Raw genomic sequence first — 27,077 nt, 5'->3', positions numbered from 1 at the left:
CTTATGGCAGCAATTCCACATCCTGACTTCAAAATCATATGTGTGAACACCCATCAAATAATTAGATATCCTCGATCTGCCCTCAGTCTCCTCTCTGCCCTTGCATAGGACTAATGTGTTATCTGATTTTTGTTTGGTGGGTCAGTACCAGGCTGGCTTACGTCCAATGTAAATGAAGCAGAATACCCAGACCAAACTGAGGATATGTTTGGATGGGACATTCTCGCAATCACAATCATAAGGCACAAAAGACAGTCATTTATTACTGTACAATTTTCATTCGTGTTTAACTTTAGTTTCTGAACCAAAAACACTGTTCAGTTTTTGCACAGCTTAGTTGCTAAATCGTATAAAATCTTAATGAATTTATTCACCACACTATTTGCGGGGGTTTAAGTACCTGGCTGGTATCTGCAGGCTTGGGGATGAAGGAGGCCTGGGAAAGATGGCTTACTGTCCCTAGTAAATCTCGAACGCCATTATAATCTCGCTTGTATTCTTTGATTGGCTCCAATCTCAGTTTCTCCTTTGGAAGCAGTGCTTCATAGCAGGGTGCGTAGCCAGGGGGAGGCAAAAACCTAAAATCTCCATGGTGACCTCCAATCAAAAAACGTACTCTTGAAAAAAGAACAGAAAAACAAAGATGAATCACAAAGCATTCCTTAAAATTTGGCAAGCCATATGCGGTTCTCTGCATCAACACACAATCAGAAAATCATGTCGGGCCTGTATTAAGTGATAGCACTTAGAAATTAGAGGGCCAATATTTCCCTCTGTCTGCCCCTCAATCCACCCCAGGTGCCAGACAGGTACAGTGTATTGGAGATGCAGTGTGCCTGCTGTGGGTGTAGGACGCCCACTCTTACTGGCCTAAGCCATTTGCATTTTCCTACATTTCAACAGTTGTCATCGTACGTGTCTTCACACTGTTCCCTTTGGGGAACTGTATGAAGTGGTGGAAGGATTTCTGGCCGCGATTAACGCTCCTTCCATGACTGTAACCATCTTCATACCAGCCATTAGGGTGGTTAGTCCTATAGCGGGAGGGTTTTACAAGCTCCCACAACCCATACGAGGGTGGGGGCCACCCACACCCATGGATGCAAGTATCCCACTGGATGTCAACCCAGAATTTAGAGCCGGAACTCCGACTCCACTTGCCGGGACTGTCTGGAGCGGGGTTCGAAACCCTACGCCTTCTGGCTCAGTGGCGGGGATGCTACCGCTACGCCAAAGGCCCACTCCTATTACAACAGTGACTACACTCCAAAAGTACTTCATTGGTTGTAAAGCGCTTTGAGATGCCTGGTGGCCGTGAAAGGTGTTATATAAATGCAAGTTTTTCTTCCTTTCTTTCCTGGGTGCCCTCCCAGCACAGGCCTGTCCTCAGTAGAACCTTGCACTGGGAATGGAGGAGAAACAGGGTGCAGCTGCGAGCACGAGAGGCCTGCAGCTGTGTTTCAGAACACAGCATTTTGGTCATCTAACTGCTGCTGGAGAAGACTCAAAGGTAGTGCTGGATAGCGGGGAATAATTTACTGATCTTGTCCGACTTGCTGCCATCTTGCTTCTTTGAGCCATCCCGTGACTCTCACAGACCCTCCAATCTGCAGAGAGTCCTGGCACAAGCCTCACAGCCAATGTTTTGAGGCATCCCTCCTTTTAGCTGCCTTGAAGTAAAGTAGGAAGGGCTGGAATGCTCCCTCCCCAATGCTGGTCCCGTGCTATGTGCAAGCAATGTACGGGGGCAACGCAGTTGGGGGCGAGACCTGATGTAACAAACCCCCATTTCCTCTTCAACTGAGCATTTCTAAGGTGCAACAAAGAGCAAAATCTATCCTTGTGACTGAAGAGTTTAGATGCGACTTGCCCTTTAAACATGGATGTCCTTTGGTATTCCTTTCATTTTATATAAAAACACTGAAAACCTAAGGTACTGAAGTCATGTTTCAATTTTTTTTTAGCAACAAGATTAATACTTTCCAATTTAAAGAATAATGGGGGAAGAATTGCTCTGGTTCCTACATCAGAAACACATTCTTTTGGAATGTATTTGCAATGGTGCTACATTGAGAAATTAGGAAACTCTATACAAGTCTATACACGCCTCCAATTCTACTTCATGGCTCTTGGTCTTCAATTTACATAGGAAATAGATATTGTAAATATGTGTATTTGCTGGGCTATGCACAAATTATTTATTTAAAACCATTTCGCCGTGTATCCCTCGTTTCAGAGGATGGACACGTGACCAATTCTATTAAAACTGGGGGGAACTCTGTCCCCTCCCTCTGACATGCTTGTCTTCCACTGAACCTTCCTGCCTCCCCAGCATGGCAAGCATATTAGATGGGCCCAGGTGGTGCAGCTGCCCACATTTCAATGGTAATGAGAGAGTCTGCCGAGGTCAGCGGTGGAGGTTCATGGCAGGTGCAATCCTAGTACAAGTAGCGGGATTGCTTTCCTGCAGATTTGCGTCCGTAATTGTACTTTCAAAATCAGAACAGACATTCAGTCCCCTGGCAGGACAGTGAAGATAAACGTACTTGGCACCCGCAGAAAAGCTGACCACAGGGAAGAACAGGCCATCAGTGTTGAAGCTCTCAAACATCCCTTGCACTGGCTGTCCGTTAATGCGGAAGGATATACTAGGAACACCCAAATCCAGGCAACAACTAATTACATCGTCGGAGTTCAGTATATGTTGATTAGCTGATGTTACAGCTCTGGCAACTCGACCTGTTATGGAGGAAAATGAACAATACCAATATCAAAGTGTTGATTATGGAGCATTAACACCATCATCACCAAAACATTTTATCTGGTCTACTATAAAAATTATTTCCATTGGAGATAGGATGAGAGGAATAAGATCAAGGAAGACCATCAGCAGCCATTTTATTGTGAAAATATTGTACATTTTTTATTTATACCCAAACAGGTATTACTCTAACAAACCCAGTCCAACTCTTCTCACCAATTAATAACACATGGGCCTGCAGGACCCATGCCCAGTGACCCCAGCCAAATATGGGAGCAATGATATAAGAAATGGACTGTTTAAAAGGTAAAACATACATTTTCATGTTATTTGTCTGTTTGTACTTTGGGGGGGGGGGGGGGGCGGTGGTGGTTGAGTGTCACAGGATAAATGCATAATAGCTGCCTGGGTATTTTGCAGAAACTTACATGATCCCGTTTCTGTGATTGGAGACCAGATGGACATTAATGGAGTGGTGGCCCTTCCTATTCACGAATACTGCTGGCTGGTACCCTTGATGGCAACATGTGTGCAGTCAATGATGCCTTAGATTCGAGGGAGGCCAACCATTGCTGCAAATCCCAAGCTCTCTTGTGTTGACTGCTGGGGTCAATGGGGAAAGTGATGCATTGGTTAGCGCTGGCGAACACAACATTGGTGTCTTGCTTAATACAGTTGTGTACTGCAGACTGGGAGATGGGGGTAATGCTGGGCAGGACTTCTGAATTGCCTCACAGGGCCCCGATTGCATGAATTCATGAGGCCCCGCTGTGTGGTTAAAGTGGCAGGTCGGGGGGAGGCAATGGGAACAGAGTGCTAAGAGCTCTGCAGTGATTTTATCCACCCGCATGCCTCTTTTTGATTTTCCATGAAAAAATGAGGCAGTCCTCTTGCCTGGTTAAGAGCTGGTGTTACCAGGGTGCAATGTTCCAAAACTGTCACATTAAGAAGGTATTGATTGCTTGTCTCCAGTTTGATAGCAGGCAAGATGACAACTAATTCTCATTTCAGTTTTACAAGCATATAATTAGAACTTGCATCTTCAGTGAGTGCATAATACTGGCGGGATCGGATCGACTGCCCGTTATACATCCTTTCCATTGCAGTCCTTACTTTTTGATGAACAGTTAATTTTCATCCTACATTGTTCGAATTGTGCCAAATACTGGATGGCACTAAGGGCAAAACTACAACTTTTGATCTCCAACACAAACATTTTGGCCTGAGAATTTCTGGGGCCTGCTCAATCAGCACAAGTGCGGCAGAGCAGAACCCCCGCCTGCTCTGGCTCTAAACCGGCGGTTCCATCCCATACTCCAGGGATGGGGTCATTTGCATGACCAAGGCGGATGCATCACACTGGCAAGGGTGCGTCAGTGGTGTCTGCCCTAAACTGGCAGCGAGATGTCGGAGCACCACCATGCGGCTCTGCTATTGGCGAGTCCCAGTGGGGCACTGAAGAAACTCCTTGTAGTGTATGTAACCTGTACTACCTTAAGAGGATACCTTAAGGTGATGGACTACTTTTTAACGGCTCCTGTACATTGTAGTACCGGTGGTGACCACACCAGTATATAAACCCTGCAGAGCAAAGTGTACCTCAGTTCCGCCCTGACCCTCAATCACTAAAGACCTGTTTACTTACTTCTGCAGTCTGTGTCCTGTTATTCAGCATAACTGCATTTGTAAAAACAGACTCAACAGTGGCGACGAGTCTGATCGTACCTAGCGGCAGTTTTGCATCCAAGGAAGCTTCGTCCTCAGAAACGGGCGTCGCAAAAGGGCATCCGCCCTCAACATCCTGCTGAGCACAGCATCGCACGGGAGGCCATCGGGAACCCGGGTTGGTTTTCTGGCCACGAAGTCCAACATCAGCAAAAGGCAGTGATCATCCCTTCTACGACAGCGGCGGGTAAGCCCGATCGAGCGGCACGGGGGGGAAGTCGGCCTAGTTGTCAGTGGGAGAAGGGGAGGGAAAATGAAGAAAAGGGCGGAGAACACGACCGCAGCTGGTGTCAGGGGCCGGACTGCAATCGGGGCAGAGACGCGCAGCAGCCAGAAAAGCGTTTATGGCCACAAGGACCACGGGAGCGGCGGGGCAACAAGAGCAGCAGCGCAAGGAAAAGAAAGGCAGGAAGGACCGCTGGGAGGCGTGGACGGCAACAACGCGGGAATCACCATCTTGAGTCGGCGGGGGAAGATGACAAGCGCGGGAAAAGCCGCCATCTTAAATAAAAAATTTTAAAAAGTCATCATATTAAATAATATCCGAAGGGAAAGGAGAAACTCAGCAAGGATGCCAAAAACGGGTAACATCACTGCTTTTGATAACGATGTGGAAGATTGGGCCACTTATGTGGAACGCATCGAAGTTTACTGCACAACGAATGATGTACTGGATGATAAGAAAGCACTAACCCTATTAAACTCGATGGGTGCGAAGACGTACGGGTTATTAAGGAACCTGGTAACCCCAGACAAACCGGTAGGGAAGAGTTTCGCGGATATTGTTACTATCCTGCAAGAGCATTTAAACCCCACGCCGCTGCTGATAGCGGAACGATTTAAATTCTACAAAAGAATTCAACTTAAAGAAGAAAGCAACACTGAATTCCTAACAGAACTGCGCAAGTTATCAAAGTACTGCCAGTTCGGAACAGGACTAGCAGACGTACTGAGAGATAAGTTTGTGTGTGGGCTCCTAAGGGAAGGAAACCAGAAGCGACTGCTAGAGGAAAAGGATCTTACGCTGGACAAAGCTTTCAGCATTGCAGCATCCCACGAGGCAGCAGCACGGGGCGCTGCAGAGATACAGCAAAGGCCACTGGAATTCAGCACCAATGAAATGGCATTGGGCGCAGTAAAGTGCTATCGTTGCGGAAGGACAACGCATGACCAGAACCAGTGCTGGTTCAAAGACAAAGAATGCAGGCAATGTGGCAAACTTGGTCACATAGCGAGAGTATGCCGGTCAGGAAAGAAGACCAGCAGCAAAAAGTCACCGCAGGAGAAGTACAAAAAAGTACACAAGGTGACAGAGAACAGTTTGGATGAACAGAAGACGGATTCAGACTCCAGCAGTAAGGAACTGGGTTGTCTGAAAATATATAATGTGGGTAACACAGCAGACCACCAAACTATATGGGTCATGCTCCGGATAGCAGGAGTCCAAGTGAAGATGGAATTGGACACAGGGTCGGCATGAATAAGCAAGATTACAAAAGGTTATTCTCGCACATTCCCCTGAGGGATACGGAGATTGTATTGAAAACATACACGGGGCAAATAGTATACCCCAAAGGAAAGATAAAAGTAAATGTGGTCTACAATGGTAAAGAAAGTCAGAAAATGGACTTGTATGTGTTACCTGATGGAGGTCCGCCACTAATGGGACGGGAATGGATCCGGAGAATAAATTTGGACTGGCATTCCATACAAGCACTGACTGTGGATGCCTGTAAGGAGGACGACGTCAAACCTAAACGACTGTCCAAAATCTTAGACGATGCTAAGGAGCTGTTCCAACAGGGACTTGGAACACTGAAAGGAATTACGGCAACCATCAAAGTTGAAGAACATGCACACCCAAAATTTTTCAAAGCCAGACCGGTGCCTTATGCGATACGACCTGCTGTGGAAGCAGAGCTGGAAGGGCTAGAACGTTCAGGGGTACTGTCCAAGGTGGACTGGAGCGAATGGGCTGCACCCATTGTTCCTGTCATGAAGCGTTCGTTGAGCAACAAGCCGGGGGAACCTGGGAAGGTTCGCATCTGTGGCGATTTCAAGATCACTGTCAATCCCGTTCTTCACACGGTGCAATATCCGCTTCCGCGGATTGAAGATATCTTCGCTTCGCTGTCTGGCGGGAAACACTTCACCAAGATAGACCTGGCGCAGGCGTACCTACAGATGGAAGTTGATGAAGCGTCACGACAGTATCTCACGATCAACACACATAAGGGCTTATATCGGTATAATAGGCTGGTTTTTGGAGTGGCATCAGCTCCAGCGATTTGGCAAAGGGCCATGGAGCAGGTATTGCAGGGAATCCCAGGCACACAATGCTACCTGGATGACATCCTGATTACAGGAGATAACGATAAGGATCACCTCGCGAATTTGGAGCAGGTGCTCATCAGATTGAAAGAATATGGGCTAAGAGCTAATTGCTAGAAATGCGAGTTCTTTCAAAAGCGAATCTCGTACTGCGGCCACGTCATTGACCAGGAGGGGCTCCATAAGTCACCTGACAAGATCAAAGCTGTTGTCAAAGCTCCAGCACCGGAAAATGTATCCCAGTTGAGGTTGTTCCTCGGGTTGGTTAACTATTACCACAAGTGTCTTCCAAATTTATCCACGGTGTTACACCCGCTAAACACTCTTTTGCAAACGGGAATACCATGGAAGTGGAGCGATGATTGTAAGCGGGCTTTTCAAAAGAGCAAGGCACTGATCACCTCTAAGGAAGTGTTGGCTCACTTTAACCCAACGCTGCCTATTCGCTTAGCTTGTGATGCTTCTCCATATAGTATCGGGGCAGTGCTCTCACATAAGTTTCCAGATGGCTCGGAAAGGCCAGTCGCTTTCGCATCCAGATCATTGACCTCCGCTGAGCACAACTATGCTCAGATAGATAGGGAGGCTCTCAGCCTCGTGTGGGGAGTTAAGAAATTTAACCATTACCTGCAAGGCCAAAAGTTTACGCTGCTGACAGATCACCAGCCGTTGGTTTCCATTTTCAACCCTAAGAAGGGTGTTCCGGTAATGACGGCGCAGAGGCTTCAGAGATGGTCCCTTTTCCTAGGGGCACATCAATATGATATTGAATTCAAAGGTACAAAGCAACATGGTAATGCTGATGGGCTGTCGCGCCTGCCACTACCTACAGCGGAAGAGGCACCGGCAGTTGACCCTGTCGAGATATTTCACTCGACCATCATCGAATGCTTACCAGTCACCAATGCGGGTATTGAGAGAGACCCGAAATGACCCGACACTGTCTCGGGTCTACGACTTGACAGTGAAGGGATGGCCAGCACATGGCGAACCACTGTTACCAGCATTCTCAGCCAGACGAGAACAGCTGTCCGTATGTCAAGGAACATTGATGTATGGAACAAGGGTGATTATTCCTCCTAAATTAAGGGAGAGTTCTAAAAGAATTGCACGAAGGTCATCTGGGGGGGGGGGGGGGGGGGGGGGGGGGGAGTCAAGATGAAAAGCCTTGCTAGGGCTTGTGTGGTGGCCAGGTATCGACAAACAAATAGAGGATCTGACTAAAAGCTGCTCAGGGTGCCAAAAAGTTCAGAACGCACCTCCAATTGCACCGCTGCATCCGTGGGAATGGCCTTCAGCCCCATGGCAATGTGTGCATATCGACTTTGCAGGTCCATTCATGGATTCCATGTTTTTGATAGCAGTAGACGCACATTCTAAATGGCCAGAAGTGATTAAGATGTCGACCACTACCTCTGAGAAGACGATTGCAGTTCTAAGAACCATATTTGCAAGGAATGGATTGCCGGAGCAAATATGTTCAGACAACGGACCACAGTTCGTGTCAGAAGAATTCCAGAAATTCATGAAAAAGAATGGGGTGAAACACTATACATCTGCCCCATATCATCCGGCTACAAATGGGTTGGCCGAGAGATTTGTACAAACGTTCAAAAAGGCGATAAAGGCCATGAGTGAAGATCATATTCCACTACAACACAAGGTGGACAATTTCCTAATGGCGTATCGAAACACCACGCATGCAGTGACAAATCAAAGCCCTGCCATAATGTTCTATAACAGAAGGTTGCGGTCCCGGTTGGATTTGTTAAAACCCAATGTGCGATGGGAAGTCGAAAACAAGCAATTCCAGCACGTAAATAAAAAGGCCACTCGTAGTTTTGAAATAGGACAACCAGTGTTGGCCAGGGACTATAGGGAAGATAAATGGCAACCTGGGACAATTCGTGCACGACAGGGACCCTTGATGTACACGGCAGACGTTGGAGAGAACATAATACGACGTCATGCTGACCAACTTGTGGAATCGAGAACAAGGGTCAACCCCATGTCTACGGCAGAGACACCAGTTGAAGAACTTATTGAGCCTGTAGCATCTACCTCAGACTCGAACGTATTGGATGATTTTGAATCCATAGGAGATCAAGTGGATGAGTCACCCCAGCAACGGGAACCAGAAATCCCTGAAAGGCGTTATCCGGGCCGGATCAGGAGGCCTCCTCAGAGACTGAATCTTTGAACAGTTCTTGTGTGTAAATTGTATATATGTTATCCATGTAGTGTATTAATTGGGTGTGTCCACTGTTAAGCTAAAAGGGGAGGAATTGTAGTGTATGTAACCTGTACTACCTTAAGAGGATACCTTAAGGTGATGGACTACTTTTTAACGGCTCCTGTACATTGTAGTACCGGTGGTGACCACACCGGTATATAAACCCTGCGGAGCAAAGTGTACCTCAGTTCCGCCCTGACCCGCAATCACTAAAGACCTGTTTACTTACTTCTGTAGTCTGTGGCCTGTTATTCAGTATAACTGCATTTGTAAACATAGACTCAACACTCCTCTTCAGATTTTCTGCTCCCAATAGAGCTGGCAGGCCTCTTGGAGAAGGTAATCGATTCTGGGAATGATTAACATTCTCTAGCAAAGGCTTGGGGCTGTTTTTCAGTCTTGAATGGGACTCATCCTGCATCTCAGCTGGCATTAGTTCCGCTGAGGCCCACAAGGCCAGGGAAGCTCAGAACCTCCCCCAGAAATGCTCCTTTGATATGGCGGGAGGTGGGCACCTTACCAGAATCTAATGGATCAATTTAAAGAGGGTGAAATTCCAGCACATCAGTATTCTACCACAGATCCCTGCCCCCTCTTGGATGGAATGAGGTTTTCTGCCCTCTGTGAATCTAGGAATTTAGGGGCCAAGGATTTTTTAATTATATATAAACTATCCTTACACATATGGAACTTAATAGTGACTACAAGGCATACATGAAAGATATCAAAAACCTTTCTGTTTATCAAAAAAAATCAAATTCCAGTGATTACAATTGAATTATCAATTAACAAACATTCTTTTTATCAACATGCTGAGTACAGTAGAAGGAAATATTCCTTATAAATAAAATTAATATTTGCTTTTAACATAGCCAAGATATTTTTGTGCCGTTACAAACCTGACCACAAACGAAGTCCATCAAATCCATAGGAATACAAATCGTCGCCCACTCCATTACCTCCCCATCCATCTCCACCTCCAGGATAGGGAGCGTAGCCCTTCGCAGATGCCCAGCCGACACGTAAGTGAATAGGATCCGCAGTCAAAAAGTGATTGACCTGATCAACGACCAGCTCATAATACCATTTCTTATACTGGGCTGATCCTTCACTAGTTCCCAAGAAAATGTTAGGCCTTAGGCTGTTAAAAAAAAACAGTATAAAATGGTTATTATAGTTAGTTAAAGACCTTTATGAACTGATAGATAAGATGCAAAGTTGAATTATAAACTTTAGCTTCCATACTTTTTTTTAAATATAAAGTATATTTTAATGGGCCACCATTCATCCGCTCACTCATTTTTGGAGTATTGTAAGGCCAATTTTAACCATGCCTATCCAGTGGGAATGGGGTGGGCAGCCGATGAATATTTATTCCTCTCAGCTGCTGTGAGTTCCACTGAGGCCTTTAAAGGGTATAGCCCTGAAACTCGCCCTGGCATTCCCCCTTGACACAGGATAGAGGGTGTGGGGGGCGGGGAGCGAGGAGTTGGAAGGTCTGCTCATGGGCCCCCTCTAACTGGAAAATGGCTGTGTTGTGTATGTAATATGTGTGCTACTTTGAACCTATGGACAGGACTGCACTACTTGTTGGGCGTAGTGATACGCAGTACCACTCCTGGCCATAGGGGTATAAATAGTACTGTGGGTACTGATCCCCCTCCTTTCCCGCCTGTGGGCATGAAGTAAAGACCTACGTATAGTCCCTACCTCCAACCAGTAAAGACCTGTTTTATTGTTACTGATTAAGTCTGAGTATTAATTACTTGAACAACTCACAGATTTAACACTGGCGACGAGTCGGTTCGAACCCTGCGGCAGTTATTCCACAGCGGCTTCGTCCAAAGACAGGACGTTGAAGAGAGGTTCCAATCCTCAACACCCCACTGAAAACTGAAGGGCAGCAGAAATCCTGACAGCTTCCAGCGACTGGAAGCGACAGGCATTAGGACCCTGAAGCCTCCATAACCTCGTGGGTAAGCCAGAGCCCGGGAGGGCGCGAGCGGGTAAGCCAGAGCCCGGGAGGGAGCGAGCAAGAGCTGCCGAGCGGGTGAGCCAGAGGCCGGGAGCCGCTTCAAGCGGGAGGCGCTTAGCGGGCCAGCGATCGCACCGGTGATAAGGGCTGAGAACCGTTTCGGGCGGGCGGCGCACCAGCGATCGCACAGGAGATAAGAGCCGCAGTCGGGCTGAAAGTCAGCGACGAGAAGCGCGGGAAAACCACCATTGAAGTGGGCAGGGAGAGCGAGAAGCGCGGGAAAGCCGCCATTTTTCACGGGAAAACCGCTGGGGAAGAAGGCAGAAGCGGGAAAACCGCCATTTTGTGGGCGGAGGACGACGGCAAGAGCGGGAAGCCGCCATCTTGGATAGCAGTAAAAAAAAAAAAAAATCTGAGAAATTGCAAATCTACAATGCCTAAACACGGGAATATTAGCACCTTTGATAGTGACCTCGAAGATTGGGCCATATATGTTGAAAGAGTAAAAAATTATTGTAAGGCCAATAAAATTCGTGACCAAGATAAAGCTCTAACATTATTTAATTTAATGGGTGCGAAGACATACGGGCAATTGAAACACCTGTTATCACCAGATGAACCGGCGGATAAGACGTTCGATGAGATTGTTACTGTCCTGAAAGATCATCTAAACCCCACGCCGCTGATGCTAGCGGAACGATTTAAATTTTACGACAGAAGGCAGCTACAGCATGAAAGCAATGCTGATTATTTGCTGGAATTGCGTAAATTAGCGAAATATTGCCAGTTTGGAACGGGACTGACAGAGGCACTTCGAGACAAATTTGTGTGTGGTTTATTTAAACAGGATACACAAAAGCGACTGCTCGAGGAGAATGAGCTGACGCTTGAGAAGGCGGTCACTATGGCAGCAGCACACGAAGCCGCAGCGAGAGGCACGGCAGTAATGCAGCTACGGTCACCGGAGCTCAGTGCACACAAATTGGGTGTGAGTTCTGGCAAATGTTATCGTTGTGGAAAGACAACGCATGATCAGAACCAGTGTTGGTTTAAAAACCAAGAATGTAGAACTTGTGGTAGGCTTGGACATATAGCTAGAGTATGCAGGTCAGGGAAGAAGATCAGCAACAAGAAGTCACCGCAAGGAAAATACGCAAAGATACACAAGGTGACCGAACAGGAGTCCGATTCAGACGCTAGCAGTAATGAACTGGCTAGCTTAAGCTGTAATGAACTGGCTAGCTTAAGAGTACTCAACGCTGGTAAGGGTGCAGACCTCCAGACAATTTGGGTCACTCTTCAGATAGAAGGAGTCCAAGTAAAACTGGAATTGGACACTGGATCGGCATTGACGGTCATAAATAAGAAAGATTACGGAAAGTTATTCCAACATATTCCCCTACAGGATACGGGGATTATATTGAAAACATACACGGGGCAAAGAGTGTACCCCATCGGGAAAATAGAGGTTGCAGTGGTCCACAAGGGCGAAGACAGTCAAATAATGGACTTATATGTGATATCTGAAGGAGGTTCTCCACTACTAGGACGGGAGTGGATTAGGAAAATGAATATGGACTGGCATTTCCTACAAACAATAACGAGTGAGAACTCGGTGAAGATAGTCGGCCCAGATTCTGGAACGGATGATGGTAAGCCCAACTCAGGTGCAAAAGACAAAGTTTCAGCACAGAATTCCACTGAGCAACAACAACATAGTTTAACTGTGGATTCTGAGTCTGGCAAGTCTACTGATGTGCCCATTTCTGAGGGACACCGGGCTCGAACTCAACTCCATTTCAAACTACAACAGCAATTAGAACAAATGCTTCGCCGTTGTGAGCAAGAGTTGAATGCAACGAAAGAGTTCTTTGATATAGAGTTGGAGAATCTGGAAAGACAACAGAAGCAGCTGATGGAGAAAATGGAGCAGGAGCACACAAAACGTCTGATGTCAGAGGAGTTAACGGTCAGCCAACTCCTGCATATGCTGAAGGACAGGACTCTGAAATGGGAAAAACTTGAACACAAACTTCAATATTCAAACGAAAGGGGTTCGGAGCTCTCAAAGGTTATTGGAAGAGCTGAGGTGGCAACACAGACTGAGATGACTGCAACAGAGCAGCCCTTGGATGCCAAAAGTACGCTGACTCACGTCAACGTAGAACAACAGACCGCTGAAACAGCTGCTCCGGTAGAGGGATTGAATAGTCCGATCAATCAATCTCCAAAAGAAGTTGAAGTAGTAAAATCTCAAATGAGGTCATTAGTAAACGACTTGCTGAAAGCCCAGAAAAAGCTGGATGAAGAGGTACGCATGAAGAAGTCTCTTCAGGAAAGATGTCTGGACTTGGAACAAAAGCTGGCTAACGCCCAGCTGGGTATGGAGGAAATAGAAGACCCTCTCGCTGGCCTAGATCAGGACGACACCGAATATTACTATGTCCTGTCCTGCCCAACTTGTAACTTCGACTCCCACCATACAGAAATCATGGAGGAGCACCGAAAGTCTACGGAACATCAGGAGAAGGTGGCTCTACTACGGAAAAAGGAGGGAGAGAAGGAGGAACTGCGCATGCAGCTGGCAGCTGACAGTGGAGCCCAGAGAGTCTCCAAGAAGCAAAAAAGGGAAAGTCGAAACAGAAGATGACCCATCTGAACCATTATTACCTCTACCAGATCACACACGTGGTCCCTCCGAACGGAGCCAATTCAGTTCGGAAGTTCAAACTGTTAAATCCATGGAAGGACTATTGAATGAGTCACTCCAGCAACGTGAACTGACTCCACCACAGAGATTGAATCTGTGAACTGTTTTGACATGAAGTTATCTATGTATCTATGTTATTCTGTTATGTAAACCTGAAGTTATATATGTATATATGTTATTACGTTATGTTAAATGGGGAGATGACTGTAAAGCTAGGAAGGGAGGAATGTTGTGTATGTAATATGTGTGCTACTTTGAACCTATGGACAGGACTGCACTACTTGTTGGGCGTAGTGATACGCAGTACCACTCCTGGCCATAGGGGTATAAATAGTACTGTGGGTACTGATCCCCCTCAGTTCCCGCCTGTGGGCATGAAGTAAAGACCTACGTATAGTCCCTACCTCCAACCAGTAAAGACCTGTTTTATTGTTACTGATTAAGTCTGAGTATTAATTACTTGAACAACTCACAGATTTAACAGGCTGGACCAAAAAAATCTTTGACAGAAGATCCATCCCAGTTGTGACTAGGCCTGGATCAGAATTTCAGGCGCTTAGTGTTGCAACGATCTGTTTGTATAATTTAAATTGTAAGTGCTCTATTTTCAGTAAAATGACAAGTGCTACAACAATTTAGTGAGTTTTTTTTTTCCAGTGGGCTCAAACCACTGAAAAAAAAATTACACTTACTGCAAAGAAATATTATTTCAAAGCAAGTAATCCAATACTGCAGTCAGAATGGTATTGGAGCAGTTGATACAAAAGTGACGAGATTCACTCGTCCTCGCTAAAGCTAAATATCAAAACCATGGGGCAGACAGATCGTACATATTATAGAGCAGCACATCTACTCCCCACTGGCACTGATCATGGAGTGAAGGCAACACTCTTATCAGAAGTTCACAATTTATCATGGTCCGAACTCAGCAAAGACCTGTGGAGGTGAGTGGTCCTGGTAAGGAGGGAAAAATATTTTTGAAAAATCAATTAATCATTATCAGTTTTTCAGTTAAAGATAAACTAGAATAATTTGCATTACCTTGTTACATCGTTAATTAAGCGAGTTTGCAAAAGTAAATCACGACGAGGTAGTAGATTATCACAGATCAGATTCTGATTAACTCGTATAGCAACACCATTGCACACACAAAGGGAGCATAGCAGGTCCAGCACCTAAACACAGTAATGCACATGTCATGGTCAAAATGGTATGAGATAATAGTGTTGAGGAGTTATAATACGTATAAATATCACAGAACTATTCTAGGAAAGAAATGCCAGATACATAGTTTGGTCATTATGGAATACTCACTCACCTCGTCCCAAAATTAGCCTTAAATATTTTTAAACAATAGTTAAATTGCACTGGCTATTTGTCAGTTGACTGAATCAGAATGCTCCTCAGAAAAGAAACATCCTGGGGTCGATTTTAACCGACCCCATCTGGCTGGAATGGGGGTGCGGCGGGGGGCGGGGTGGTGCAGGAGTGGTCTGCCCTGTTCCCATTGGACTCTCGCTGACCACCATTTTAATGGCTCACTGCAGTCAGGTGGCTGAGGTGCCCATCAGAAGCAGGCAGGAGCCTCATGAATTAATGCAAATCAGGAGTTTTATTACGCCAATGGGACCCCGTTTTATATTTTAACCTGGGCTTGAGCGGGGAAGCTGCCGGGGCTTTCCCGCTGGGCCAGCAGCTGTTGGGAAGGATGAAGAGGTTCTCCAAGGTAACGTGCTCCCCCAAGCCCCAAAAGAAAAATCACAGCTTCCCCATCGTAGACTCCTCCCCTTCCCAAAACGTCCTCTCCACGATTTACCTGCTTGTTGGCGAGCCTGCTTTTACTGCTGGCTGGTAGCCTCTGGCTGCCTGATCCGCCCCTCCAGCCTGCCAGCCAGCTGCTGTTTTCCACCTGTTTCGGGCAGGCAGCTGATCAGCAGGTTGCAGGTGAGACCTGGAATTTAAAATAACCTGGGCCTTAAATTTAGGCCTGCAAATATGTTTTGCACTCGCCCCGCCTACCCAAAACCTGCTAGGGGTTAAAATTGACCCCCACCCACCCCGTCTCCAAAAGGTAAAATTGGTAGGGAGCCCCATCATATCCAGCTAATTATGTTTCCTGTTGGCTGCTGCAGAGTGAAAATAAACTGTCCAACCCTCCAATCTGTAGAAGAATAGTAAAAAAAAAAAATCAGAAAGCTATAAAGAAATGGCTGGAGAGACACTGGATGGTGCACTGGATTACACACTGCCCTTTCACTTCTGGGAACTGGGTTCAAATCCAGCCCGAACTGATGGGATGACAGAACTGCTGGAGTTGGATCACATGTGAAAAGTGTCTCAATCCAGTGGCTAGTGGGTATAGGCCTATGCCACAAAACCGTACCTAATTCCATATTCATTGCCAATCTCACTCTTAGAGGCCACAGGATGGCTTGTGGGGAGGTGGAAAAAAATGGCAGTGGTGCAGTTGGGGGTCCTCTTTGTGCTTAGTGTTGAGGGGAGGGGCAGTGAACAGGGAGCTTGATTCTGAATCTGGCTGTACTATACCCGATATGGGAGTGCTTGAAATAGGAAGTGTTGCATTCACCAGCACCAACATCCCGCACCTTCATAAGCATAAAAGGGGATGAAAGTAGGAGACATTCAGAAAGTTATTTTAAATACATCAAGAAGAAAAAAAAAGACAAATTCTAACTTGAAACTGTTACGAGAAAACTGCTCAGTATACAAAACCATTTTAATTTGTGTTGCATTTTCCATGTCTATAACTGATCTTCAGAGTATAGAGGACACATGGCAGGTAACATGGCTGCTAATCAACTTATTGACATAATAAAATAATCAGCAAATTAATTAAGTACAACTATCGCAATTACTATTAGGAAATATTGTTTTAGAAAACGTAAAAGGGTTTTAATTGGGAGATATTTCCAACAGTTCAGTATTGTCAGTATTTTAAAAAAAAGAAATATTTATTTTAGACTTCAAATGTAAACAATTTAATAGTCTTAGAAAAAAAGTACCAGTTAATACCATCCAACCAAGAAACGTGCAATTCCTCACAGCAAAAGATTTAAAAGCAGAGACTGTTATTTCATCACCTTGATCATCTATAGGTCTTATATTTTAGAGAATGGCATCTTAAGAGTACTCATCCTGGCACTACACGACCTTTTACTTTAAAGCAGATGGAGGGCTGCAAATTACCTAGGTCTCAAAAATACATCAGCTTTCTCTCCCAGCGTAAGTGCTGGAATGTGCCCACCAGCATACTCCATACCTGACCCCTCAAAATATCCAGGACTTGATTTGCATTTTAATAGAGAACAACCATGAAACTAGGGTTACATCTTGGGTGCTCACCAGTGTGTGGGAAGCAGGCAATGTGGCAACAACTTTTTCCTAAGTTGGCGGCCCTGGCAAACAGAGAATTTTTTCAAAGGTCAATCATCTTCCTTTACAAAAGGGGCCAATTGTCTCCCAATGCCAGCAGTTTCCTCAGTGGTCTAGGCCAGAATCCAAGCCTGGAACCACAGGTTTGCCCACATCCGCCATGCCAAGGACCAGTATTCCTCGTTGAGTCAGGCATACCGGCTTTTCCATGAAACCCAGGCTAATGACAAAGAAACTGGTTGACTGGGAATTTCATCCCCCTGATATCAGGGGTCGAGTTTGTGGCAGAGGGAGGAGGTTCCAACCCAAAAAGGCCCTCCACCCTCCTTAAATTATAAGCAGAAGCCAGGATCCGGCCTATTACAACAGTGACTGCACTCCAAAAAAGTACTTAATTGGCTGTAAAGCGCTTTGAGATGTCCGGTGGTCGTGAAAAGCGCTATATAAATCTAAGTCTTTCTTTTTTCTTTTATCTGGAAGTGTACCGCTAGGTTGTGGTTTGATGGCCCCCTGGTTTAAAGGCATTTCAAATTTCATTCATTATATTTGATAACCTGGAAAATAATTTAAATTTTGCCACTGAGAGGGCTTTGAAAAAGTGCACTGAGATTCCTGGTGGCATTCTGTATATGAAATTATTTTGTTACGAAATAAAATGATGATGTGGGTGACAGTCAATTCTCTCCAGTTCTTCAACAATACAGGGTGATAGGTTAAAAATATATGCAGGCAATTTCAAAGAAGATTTAAAATATTTGACTAACATTATGTCCAAAATTAATATGAACTAGAAAGTGTTTTGTTTTTCTCCTGTTTCATTTCAGCATACAGGGAAAGTCTTTAACCAAGAGTTTTCTTTTTCCCAAAAGTTATATATTACATAAAGGCCATCATGGCCTCAAACGCTACGCTCATTCTGGCGTAACCCCGCTGTAACTTCAGCAGGAGTTCGTCCAGACAGCCAGAAACTAGGCCACGACTTAAGATGCAGCAGCTCCTGGCCTTGTGCTGAGGTTTTCCTGAATGGCCTGTTGGGGGTGGAGCTCAAACTCAGGAGCATTGACGTGGGAGGGCCCAGGGTTGGGGCAAGAACTTCAAATGTCCTGCAATCTGGTGTATGGTCAGTTGAGGCATACCTCATCAACATGGTTGGAAATGGGGCCCACTTGGAGGTTCAGGCTAGATCAAGGCCTCGACCCCCAAAGAGCAGGTTAAGTTTTTATTAAATTATTTTTCAATGGGAGAAATGTTATTTTGCTTCCAGGAACCGTGACAGTACCTTCCTAGACCGGGTATCTCTGCCACATTTTCCAGCTTGGTTTATATGGCAGAAGGCCAACATGTGCCCCTAGTGGCATCATTTTAAGCTAATTAGGGATCTCCGCCCACCGCACACCCCCAACCTCAATCTCGGAATGTTTGCCAGGGTCAATGGTGGCGGTTCATGGTGGGCGCCATCCCAGTATAAGTGCCAGGATCATTGTCCCTCGGATTTTTAGGCCCATACTCCCAAGTCAGATGTGCAAGGTTAAACATTTATTTTTTTCTATTACTAATTCAAATAAGCCAATGTCAGCAATCTGCAGCAAAAAGTATATTATCTATTTACAACTTGGACTTAAATGTAGGTTGATCCATCTTACACAAAAAATCATTTTGCCTCTCAAGTCTCTTCTGTGGTGCTATGCCTTAAAACATCCATTTTGACTAGATTACCTCTTTCTGTCTCCAGAGGCAGTTTATGAGAGTCTGCAGTGGCAAAATATTAATTTTATTATATTCATATATTGTTAATTCTGGACTAGCAACATGCATTTTCTACTACCTTGTACGCACCTTGTGGTTGCGTTCATGTTTATCCAGTAACGAAATAATAGATTTGATGTGCCCTTCTTTGATCACATTGAGGGCCTCTGGACTTTCAATCAAGATGCAATGCAATACTTCTAGGATACCTGGGTCAAAAATAAAATTTGAAATTGTATGAGAATCAGACATTTTAAAGTGACGCTGCAAATATCTACACACACTTAACATAAATATCAATTCTGAAACGTAAAGGTAATCAGTTTACAAGATTACATTTGATCATTTTCTTTTCCCCAGGTTTTGTTGCCTGGGAGAAAAGAAAGCAAAGCTTTAATGCTTTTTCATTTATTTACAAAATTGACTATTTGTATAAATGAGCAAAATGCACATTTTGTATAAATTATTTTGATGGTTAACTAAATAACCAGTTAATATATTTTTGGTGGTTTTGCTTTAGGGAGAAATGTTGGCTGTGTCATCTCCCTGCTCTTCTCAGTATCATGGGGCCTTTAATATCCACCCGAGCCACCGGCATAGGCAGACAGGGCCTCCATATGAGATCCTGTCCGAAGGATGGCACCTCCAACAACGCAACATTCCACCAAGTCTTGGAGTGGGAGTTTGACCTTTTTTTTTTTGTTTTTTTTTTTGAGTCAGCCGAATGTCTGACACATGTGGAAAAAAATAAGTTTTACACTTACAGGAAGTGCATGCTATATGCAAGATGCTAAATATTGTACAGATGGAGGCTGATAAATAATCCAATGGCTCGAACATACAGGCTTACAAACAGGCCACTCTTGTTCAATATTTTCCATATTTAGTAGCTTCCCATTGCATATCCTCCATTTACACATACAGTAAGGTACAAAAAAACCTGCTTTTTACCACTGAGTGTTGTGGCGGAGCCACTGAATGACTCTGGGCAACTGTATATAATTCCCTTTAACGATGTTCTAACACCAGCCTAAGCCTGTACCATTGTGTTAGACATTACTGTGTTTTGTATATCGTGTTTGTATGTACGAGGCATGGCCCCTTTAAGAGCACGGGAAAATGCGGGCAAACGCGAGGATGTCACGTCGCAAACCACGTGACTGTCCGGGCAGTCCTCGTGGAATCTCCATCTTGTTAAGACCTGTTTTCGTGGTTCTCCTGTATCGATCTCAACAAACTGTTTGAACTCGTTTAGTCTAACATTAAAGACCTGTTTGATTGATCTCCTGAGTCGACCTCAGTTATTGGTTAGGAATTCGTCAATTCCTACAGTGTAATATTTACAGTTTGCTTCATTACCATTTATTCACAGTAGCCTATTGGCATATCAACCTTTGTATCTATAAGTTACTCATTTTAGGTACAGTTCTAAGACATACTTGGAGTTTATAGTGTTGGAGACTTTAGGGGGTAAAAATTGGGTAGCGCGCTGCCTTCGCCAGGGCGCTAATTTTCACCAGGTAGTGCCCCGAGAGGGAGGAGGGGCGCTACTAGAAGCGCCCCGCGTCCCTCTTGGGGCGCTGCGAGCCAATATCGCGGTGACACATCGCGCTGCGGTACTGCAGGCCTTCCTCCCCTTATTAAAGAGGAGGGGCCTGGTGCAGCACATCCCGGTGCCCAGCTGGGCCACCAGGGATTGGGAGTGCCGGCAAATGATCGGGAGTGCCCAGCACTCAAGAAGAGTGCTGGGCTCACAGAGAGCAGCTGGCACCCCACAAGGGGGGGGGGGCTTCACGGGGGCCGGGCACAGCTACGGGGGCAGGTGCTGGCAGACAGCCAGCAACAAAAATGGCCGCCCACCACCTCCCCTTTAACTAGCGCTGCCCCGGCCGCAGGTAGGCCCCCCTGACCCCGATGGTAAGTCGGGGGGCGCCACCCAATATTACAGCCGGGGCGCGAGCGGGGTGCTGCTCACGGTGATGATGTTGCTAATGGTTAGCGCTCCCGCTAACCTCCCGCTGAATTTTGCGGGAGGCAATTGTGGCGCCGTGCCCAGGCGTTAGTTGATTTGTGCCCCATTCGGGCATTAACAGGATGCGCAAATCAGCCAAATTTAGCCCCCTAGATCTTTTAAATCTAGTTATGCAGACGTGAAGAAAAGTTGCATCTCATGTAGCCAGGGAGACGTGCAGGAGGATTAAAACCTCACTCTAGTCAGACCAGCAGTCAATTTGCCATGGTCCAGCAGCGGTATCATACAGACATGAAACTCAAGGCAAGCAGATTGAGTTTCCATAATATTAGGATAGCATTAGGGAGAGGATCAGGGATGAATTGCATTGCGAAGTTTGCTCTGGAATGCAATGCATACCAGATTTGTTCTAGCATGAATGTCACAATATAAACACTGCATAAGAATATGAAAGATTTAGGCTGGTACTGTCCGTTAAAGAGTTGCAACAAATTAGCCTACTGTTCAAGTAATTGCATAGCAATATGATGGTATACCAATGGAAACATCTCATTCTTCTGTGTGCACAAAACATATTTATAATTCAAAATATTCCACGGGCCAAAATTCCACAGGGCTGCTAAGGCAGCAGAAGAGTGGTAGAATGCAACCCCAGTCACCTTTGCAATAAGCCATAGGCCCTGTTCCAAACTGCAGGTAGAAGGTCATTTGCATAGTTGGGCTGGGCTGCTGTCAGCTGCAAGGGCTCGAGTGACACAAGCCCCAATCTGGCTATTGTAAAGCTTAGTGGCCCACAACTGCTCTGCCTGCGGTGCCCTTCAACGCTAAAGACAAAAATAAAGTTTAGAGTCTTCGGCTCCGTTATGCCTCTTGACAGAAGATAATCGTTCCCCATGGGGTTGGTCTGGGTAAGGTTTGGGGCCTTTTAAAAGGTCTCAGAGGGATTAGCACCAGCTCTCAGCTTCGGGTTCCCAAGCCTCCCGGTTTCAGCTGGAGTCTACCGAAATCGAGGGTTCCTCTCCCGAGAGCTGCTGTTGGCAACTCAGGAGAAAAGTTTGTTGTATCGTCAGTTCGCGCATGTGTGTTGGCGCTGCAGTCTGTCAAGGTGAATGAACTCTGGGTCACCGCTGTACCTCTCCTTCAGTTTGCATTCGGGTGCCAGCTGCACAAGGCTCCACTACGTAATTTCCCACCTCTGGCCCAGTGATGTCACTCCCACCGCTGCAGAGAGCCCGCACCAACCAGTGTCGGGATCAATTGATGGTCAGAAGGCAAGAGGAGCTCGGGAGTCCCGGGGAGCTTGGGAACCAGGGGGCGGGGGGATCGTGAGGAGAGATAGAGACTGGGGAATGGGGTCTCAGATAGAGAGGTGGAGACTGGGGAATGGGGGCTTAAGGGAGATAGAGACTGGGGAATGGGAGTTGAGGGGAGATGGAGACTGAGGAATGGGGGTTTGGGGGAGACAGAGACTTGGGAATGGGAGCTTGGGTTGGAGATAGAGACTGGGGAATGGGGGCTCGGGGGGAGATGGACTCGGGAATGGGGGTTCGGGGGGAGATGGAGACTGGGGAGTGGGGGCTCAGAGGAGGATGGAGACTGGGGAATGGGGGCTCGGAGGAGGATGGAGACTGGGGAATGGGGGCTCGGAGGAGGATGGAGACTGGGGAATGGGGAGAGAGATGGAGATGAAGGAATAGGGGCTTGGGGTGAGGTGAAGACTGGGGAATGGGGGCTGTTGGGCAAGATATGGAGACTGAGCAATGTGAGCTCGGGAGGAGAAGCAGATTAAGGAATGGGGGCTCATGGAAGAGATGGAGATGGGGAATGGGGGCTTGTGATCAGGTGTCACGTGATCAGGTGTCGTGGTCAGAATATCATGTAATCAAACCCCTAGGAATGCCTCCAATCAGAGTTGGCAACCCTACCTCAGCTAGCTTGAGTTCAGCTGAGGCCTTGGAAGGCTGTAAAGGGTGAAATTGCTTGGGTACGTGATAACTCCCCCAACACGCTCCCTTGACACGGGGAGGTGGAGGAAGATCTGCCTATGCCTTTCCTCCTCCCAACCAACTGCAAAATAGCTGAAGTGAAAAAATAGGGCAGAATCCCAGCAGAACCTGGTTCCAGCGGACGATCTGCCCACTCTCCATCCTGGATCCAGGCTAGAAATTCAGTATACATATTACTAAAATAAAGTGGAATTATACTAATATATTCTCATTAAATATTGTTTTAAAAATTGCTATTAGAGTATGATGGTGTTTCTTTTTCATACCCAAATGAAAAGTTTATTACCTGATGAAGATTCCAGTCTGTCTAATTTACTGACCAACCAGTCTAAGTTTTTCGAAAACTTGGCACAGTTACTACGGTTACCACGTATCAGAGCAGCTGGAGGGATTAAACAGAATGTAACAGAATTGGACTCGTGAAGTAAAGCACACTTCAAATCCTCAAAAGCTCATAACATTACAACAAATGACATATAATTACATAAAGTGTGCAGCACAGAAACAGGCCATTCGGCCCAACTAGTCTATGTTAAATAACAACAGAAAATGCTGGAAAAACTCAGCAGGTCAGGCAACATCCGTGGAGAGAAAATAGAGTCAACGTTTCGGGTCAAACCCTTTGTCAACATAGTCTATGTTGGTGCTTATGCTCCATATGAGCTGCCTCCAACCCGACGTCATCTAACCCTATTAGCATATCCTTCTATTCCTTTCTCCCTCGTGTGTTTATTTAGCTTCCCCTTAAATGCATCTATGCTATTTGCCTCAACTGCTCTTCCTGGTAGCAAGTGCCACATTCTAACCACTCTCTGGGTAAACAAGTTTCTCCTGAATTTCCTATTTAATTTATTAGTGATGATCTTACATTTATGGTCCTTGTTTTGGTCTATCAGGTCACCCCACAGTCTTTTTTTGAGAAAAAAAAGCCCCAGCCTGTTCAGTCTTTCCTGATAGGTATAACTTCTCAGTTCTGGTAGCTTCCTTATAAATCTTTTTTGCACCTTCTCCAGTGCCTCTATATCCTTTTTATAACATGGAGACCATAACTAGAGGTGGCTATAGAGATAGTGTTTGCATTAGTTGTCATATTCCAAAATTCCACAGATTCTAGAACAGTTCCCGCAGATTGGAAGGTAGCAAGAGTAATCCCACTATTTAAGAAAGCAGGGAGAGAGAAAATGGGGAACGACAGAACAGTTAGCCTGACATCAGTAGTATGGAAAATGCTAGAATCGATTAAGGACGTGGTAACAGGGCACTTAGAAAATAATAATAGGATTGGGCAGAGTCAACATGGATTTATGAAAGGGAAATCATGTTTGACAATTCTATTAGAGTTTTTTGAGGTTGTAACTAGCAGAATAGATAAGGGGGAGCCAGTGGATGTGGTGTATTTGGATTTTCAGAAGGCATTCGATAAGGTGCCACGAGAGGCTATTAAACAAAATTAGGGCTCCTGGGATTGGGGGTAATATACTAGCATGGATTGAGGATTGGTTAACGGACAGAAAACAATAAACGGGTCATTTTCGGGTTGGCAGGCTGTAACTAGTAGGGTACTGCAAAGATCAGTGCTTGGGCCTCAGCTATTCACAATCTATATCAATGATTTGGATGAGGGGACCAAATGTAATATATCCAAGTTTGCTGATGATACAAAGCTAGAAGGGAATGTAAGTTGTGAGGAGGATGCAAGGCACTGTCTTGGATAGAGAACTGGTTGGCAGACAGGAAGCAAAGAGTTGGAATAAACAGGTCCTTTTCCGAGTGGCAGGCAGTGACTAGTGGGGTACCGCAGGGATCAGTGCAAGGACCCCAGCTATTCACAATATATATAAATGATCTAGACGAGAGAACTAGATGTAATATCTCCAAGTTTGCAGATGACACAAAGCTGGGTGGGCATGTGTGCTGTGAGGAGGATGCAGAGAAACTCCAGTATGATTTGGACAGGTTGGGTGATTGGGCAGATGCATGGCAAATGCAGTATAATGTGGATAAATGCGAGGTTATCCACTTCGGTGGCAAAAACAGGAAGACAGATTATTATCTGAACGGCAATAGATTGGGAAAAGGGGAAGTGCAACGAGACCTGGGTGTCCTTATGCACCAGTCACTGAAGGTAAGCATGCAGGTGCAGCAGTCGGTTAAGAAGGCAAATGGTATGTTGGCCTTCATAGCAAGAGGATTCGAGTACAGGAGCAAGGATGTCTTGCTGCAGTTGTACAGGGCCTTGGTGAGACCACACCTTGAGTATTGTGTGCAGTTTTGGTCACCTTATCTGAGGAATGATGTTCTTGTCATGGAGGGAGTGCAGCGAAGATTCACCAGATTGATACCTGGGATGGCAGGAATGACGTATGAGGAGCGATTGGGTCGATTAGGCTTATATTCACTAGAGTTTAGAAGAATGACAAGGGATTTCTTTGAAACTTATAAAATTCTAACAGGACTAGACAGACTAGTTGCAGGAAGGATGTTCCCGATGGCGGGGGAGTCTAGAACCAGGGGTCACAGTCTAAGGATAAGGGGTAAGCCCTTTAGGACTGAGATGAGGAGGAATTTCTTCACCCAGAGAGTGGTGAACCTGTGGAATTCTCTACCACAGAAGGCAGCTGAGGCCAATTCATTAAATATATTCAAGAAGGAGTTAGATATATTTCTTAAGGCTAAAGGCATCAAGGGATATGGGGAGAAAGCAGGGACAGGGTACTGAATTTGGATAATCAGCCATGATCTCATTAAATGGCGGAACAGGTTCGAGGGGTCGAATGGCCTACTCCTGCTCCTATCTTCTATGTATCTATAAAAAGAGGCTTCAAGGGGATATAGGCAGGCTAAGTGAGTGGGCAAGAACATGGCAAATGGAATATAATGTGAAGAAATGTGAAGCTATCCACTTTGGTAGAAAAAATAGAAAAGCAGAGTAATTTTTAAATGGTGAGAGATTGGGAAATGTTGGTGTTCAGAAGGACCTGGGTGTCCTTGTGCACAAATCACTGAAAGTTAACATGCAGGTACAGCAAGCAATTAGGAAAGCAAATGGTATGTTGGCCTTTATTACAAGAGGATTTGAGTATAAAAGTAAAGACGTCTTACTGCAATTATAGAGGGCCCTGCTGAGACCACATCTGGAGTATTGTGTACAGTTTTGGTCTCCTTGCCTAAGGAAGGATATACTTGCCATAGAGGGAGTGCAACAACAGTTCACCAGACTGATTCCTCGGATGGGGGGGATTATCCTTTGAGGAGAGATTGAGTAGACTAGGCCTATATTCTCTAGAGTTTAGAAGAATGAGAGGTGATCTCATTGAAACATACAAAATTCTTAGAGCTTGACAGGGTAGATGCAGGGAGAATGTTCCCCTTGGCTGGGAAGTCTAGAACCAGGGGTCACAGTCTCAGAATAAGGGGTTGGCCATTTAGGACTGAGATGAGGAGAAATTTCTTCACTCAGAGGGTGGTGAATCTTTGGAATTCTCTACCCCAGAGGGCTGTGGAGGCTCAGTCGTTGAGTATATTCAAGACAGAGATCAATAGATTTTTGGATATTAAAGGAATCAAGGGATATGGGGATAGTGCAGGAAAGTGGAGTTGAGGTAGAAGATGAGCATTGATCTTATTGAATGGCGGAGCAGGCTCGAGAGGCCGAATGGCCTACTCCTGCTCCTTTTCTTATGTTCTTATGCACAGTACTTTAAGTGTGGTCTAAATAAGGTTCTATACAAGTTCAACATAACTTCTCTGCTTTTCAATTATATCCGTCTAGAAATGAAGCCCAGTGCTTTGTTTGCCTTTTCTATGGCCTTATTAACCTGTGTGGTTACTTTTTATGATTTGTGAATCTGTACCCCTAGATCCCTTTGCTCCTCTACCCCACTTAGACTCTTATTTTCCAAGTAGTAGGTGGCCTCCTTATTCCTCCTACCAAAATACACCACCATGCACTTATCTATATTGAAATTAATTTGCCAATTACCCATTCTGCAAGTTTATTAATGTCTTCTTTTATTTTGTCACAGTCTTCCTTAGTGTCATCTGCAAACTTGGAGATATTACATCTAGTTCTCTCGTCTAGATCATTTATATATATTGTGAATAGCTGGGGTCCTTGCACCGATCCCTGCGGTACCCCACTAGTCACTGCCTGCCACTCGGAAAAGGACCTGTTTATTCCAACTCTTTGCTTCCTGTCTGCCAACCAGTTCTCTATCCAAGACAG

The 27,077-nt window shown here is 45.5% G+C and overlaps 1 protein-coding gene across 8 annotated transcripts in view; it reads right to left on the bottom strand.

Annotated features, from left to right (window-relative positions):
- Positions 1-27,077, bottom strand: part of LOC147109494 (ryanodine receptor 3-like) — a 506,629-nt gene that overhangs the window by 333,522 nt on the left and 146,030 nt on the right. For all 8 annotated transcript variants that reach the window (XM_086003490.1, XM_086003491.1, XM_086003492.1 and 5 more), the window contains 6 exons: positions 23,139-23,234; positions 18,965-19,083; positions 14,777-14,910; positions 9,950-10,191; positions 2,547-2,739; positions 401-617 (listed from right to left, as the gene is read on the bottom strand). In XM_086003490.1, the coding sequence (XP_085859616.1) occupies positions 401-617; positions 2,547-2,739; positions 9,950-10,191; positions 14,777-14,910; positions 18,965-19,083; positions 23,139-23,234 (1,001 nt within the window). The remainder of the gene's footprint in view (positions 1-400; positions 618-2,546; positions 2,740-9,949; positions 10,192-14,776; positions 14,911-18,964; positions 19,084-23,138; positions 23,235-27,077) is intronic.

The sequence above is a fragment of the Somniosus microcephalus genome, chromosome 12 (genome assembly GCF_052327205.1).
Source record: "Somniosus microcephalus isolate GS21.2 chromosome 12, FLI_Smic_1.0, whole genome shotgun sequence".
Classification (NCBI taxonomy): Eukaryota; Metazoa; Chordata; class Chondrichthyes; order Squaliformes; family Somniosidae; genus Somniosus; species Somniosus microcephalus.
Note: the sequence above shows the minus strand (reverse complement) of the source record. Positions and strands in the feature narration are given on the sequence as shown.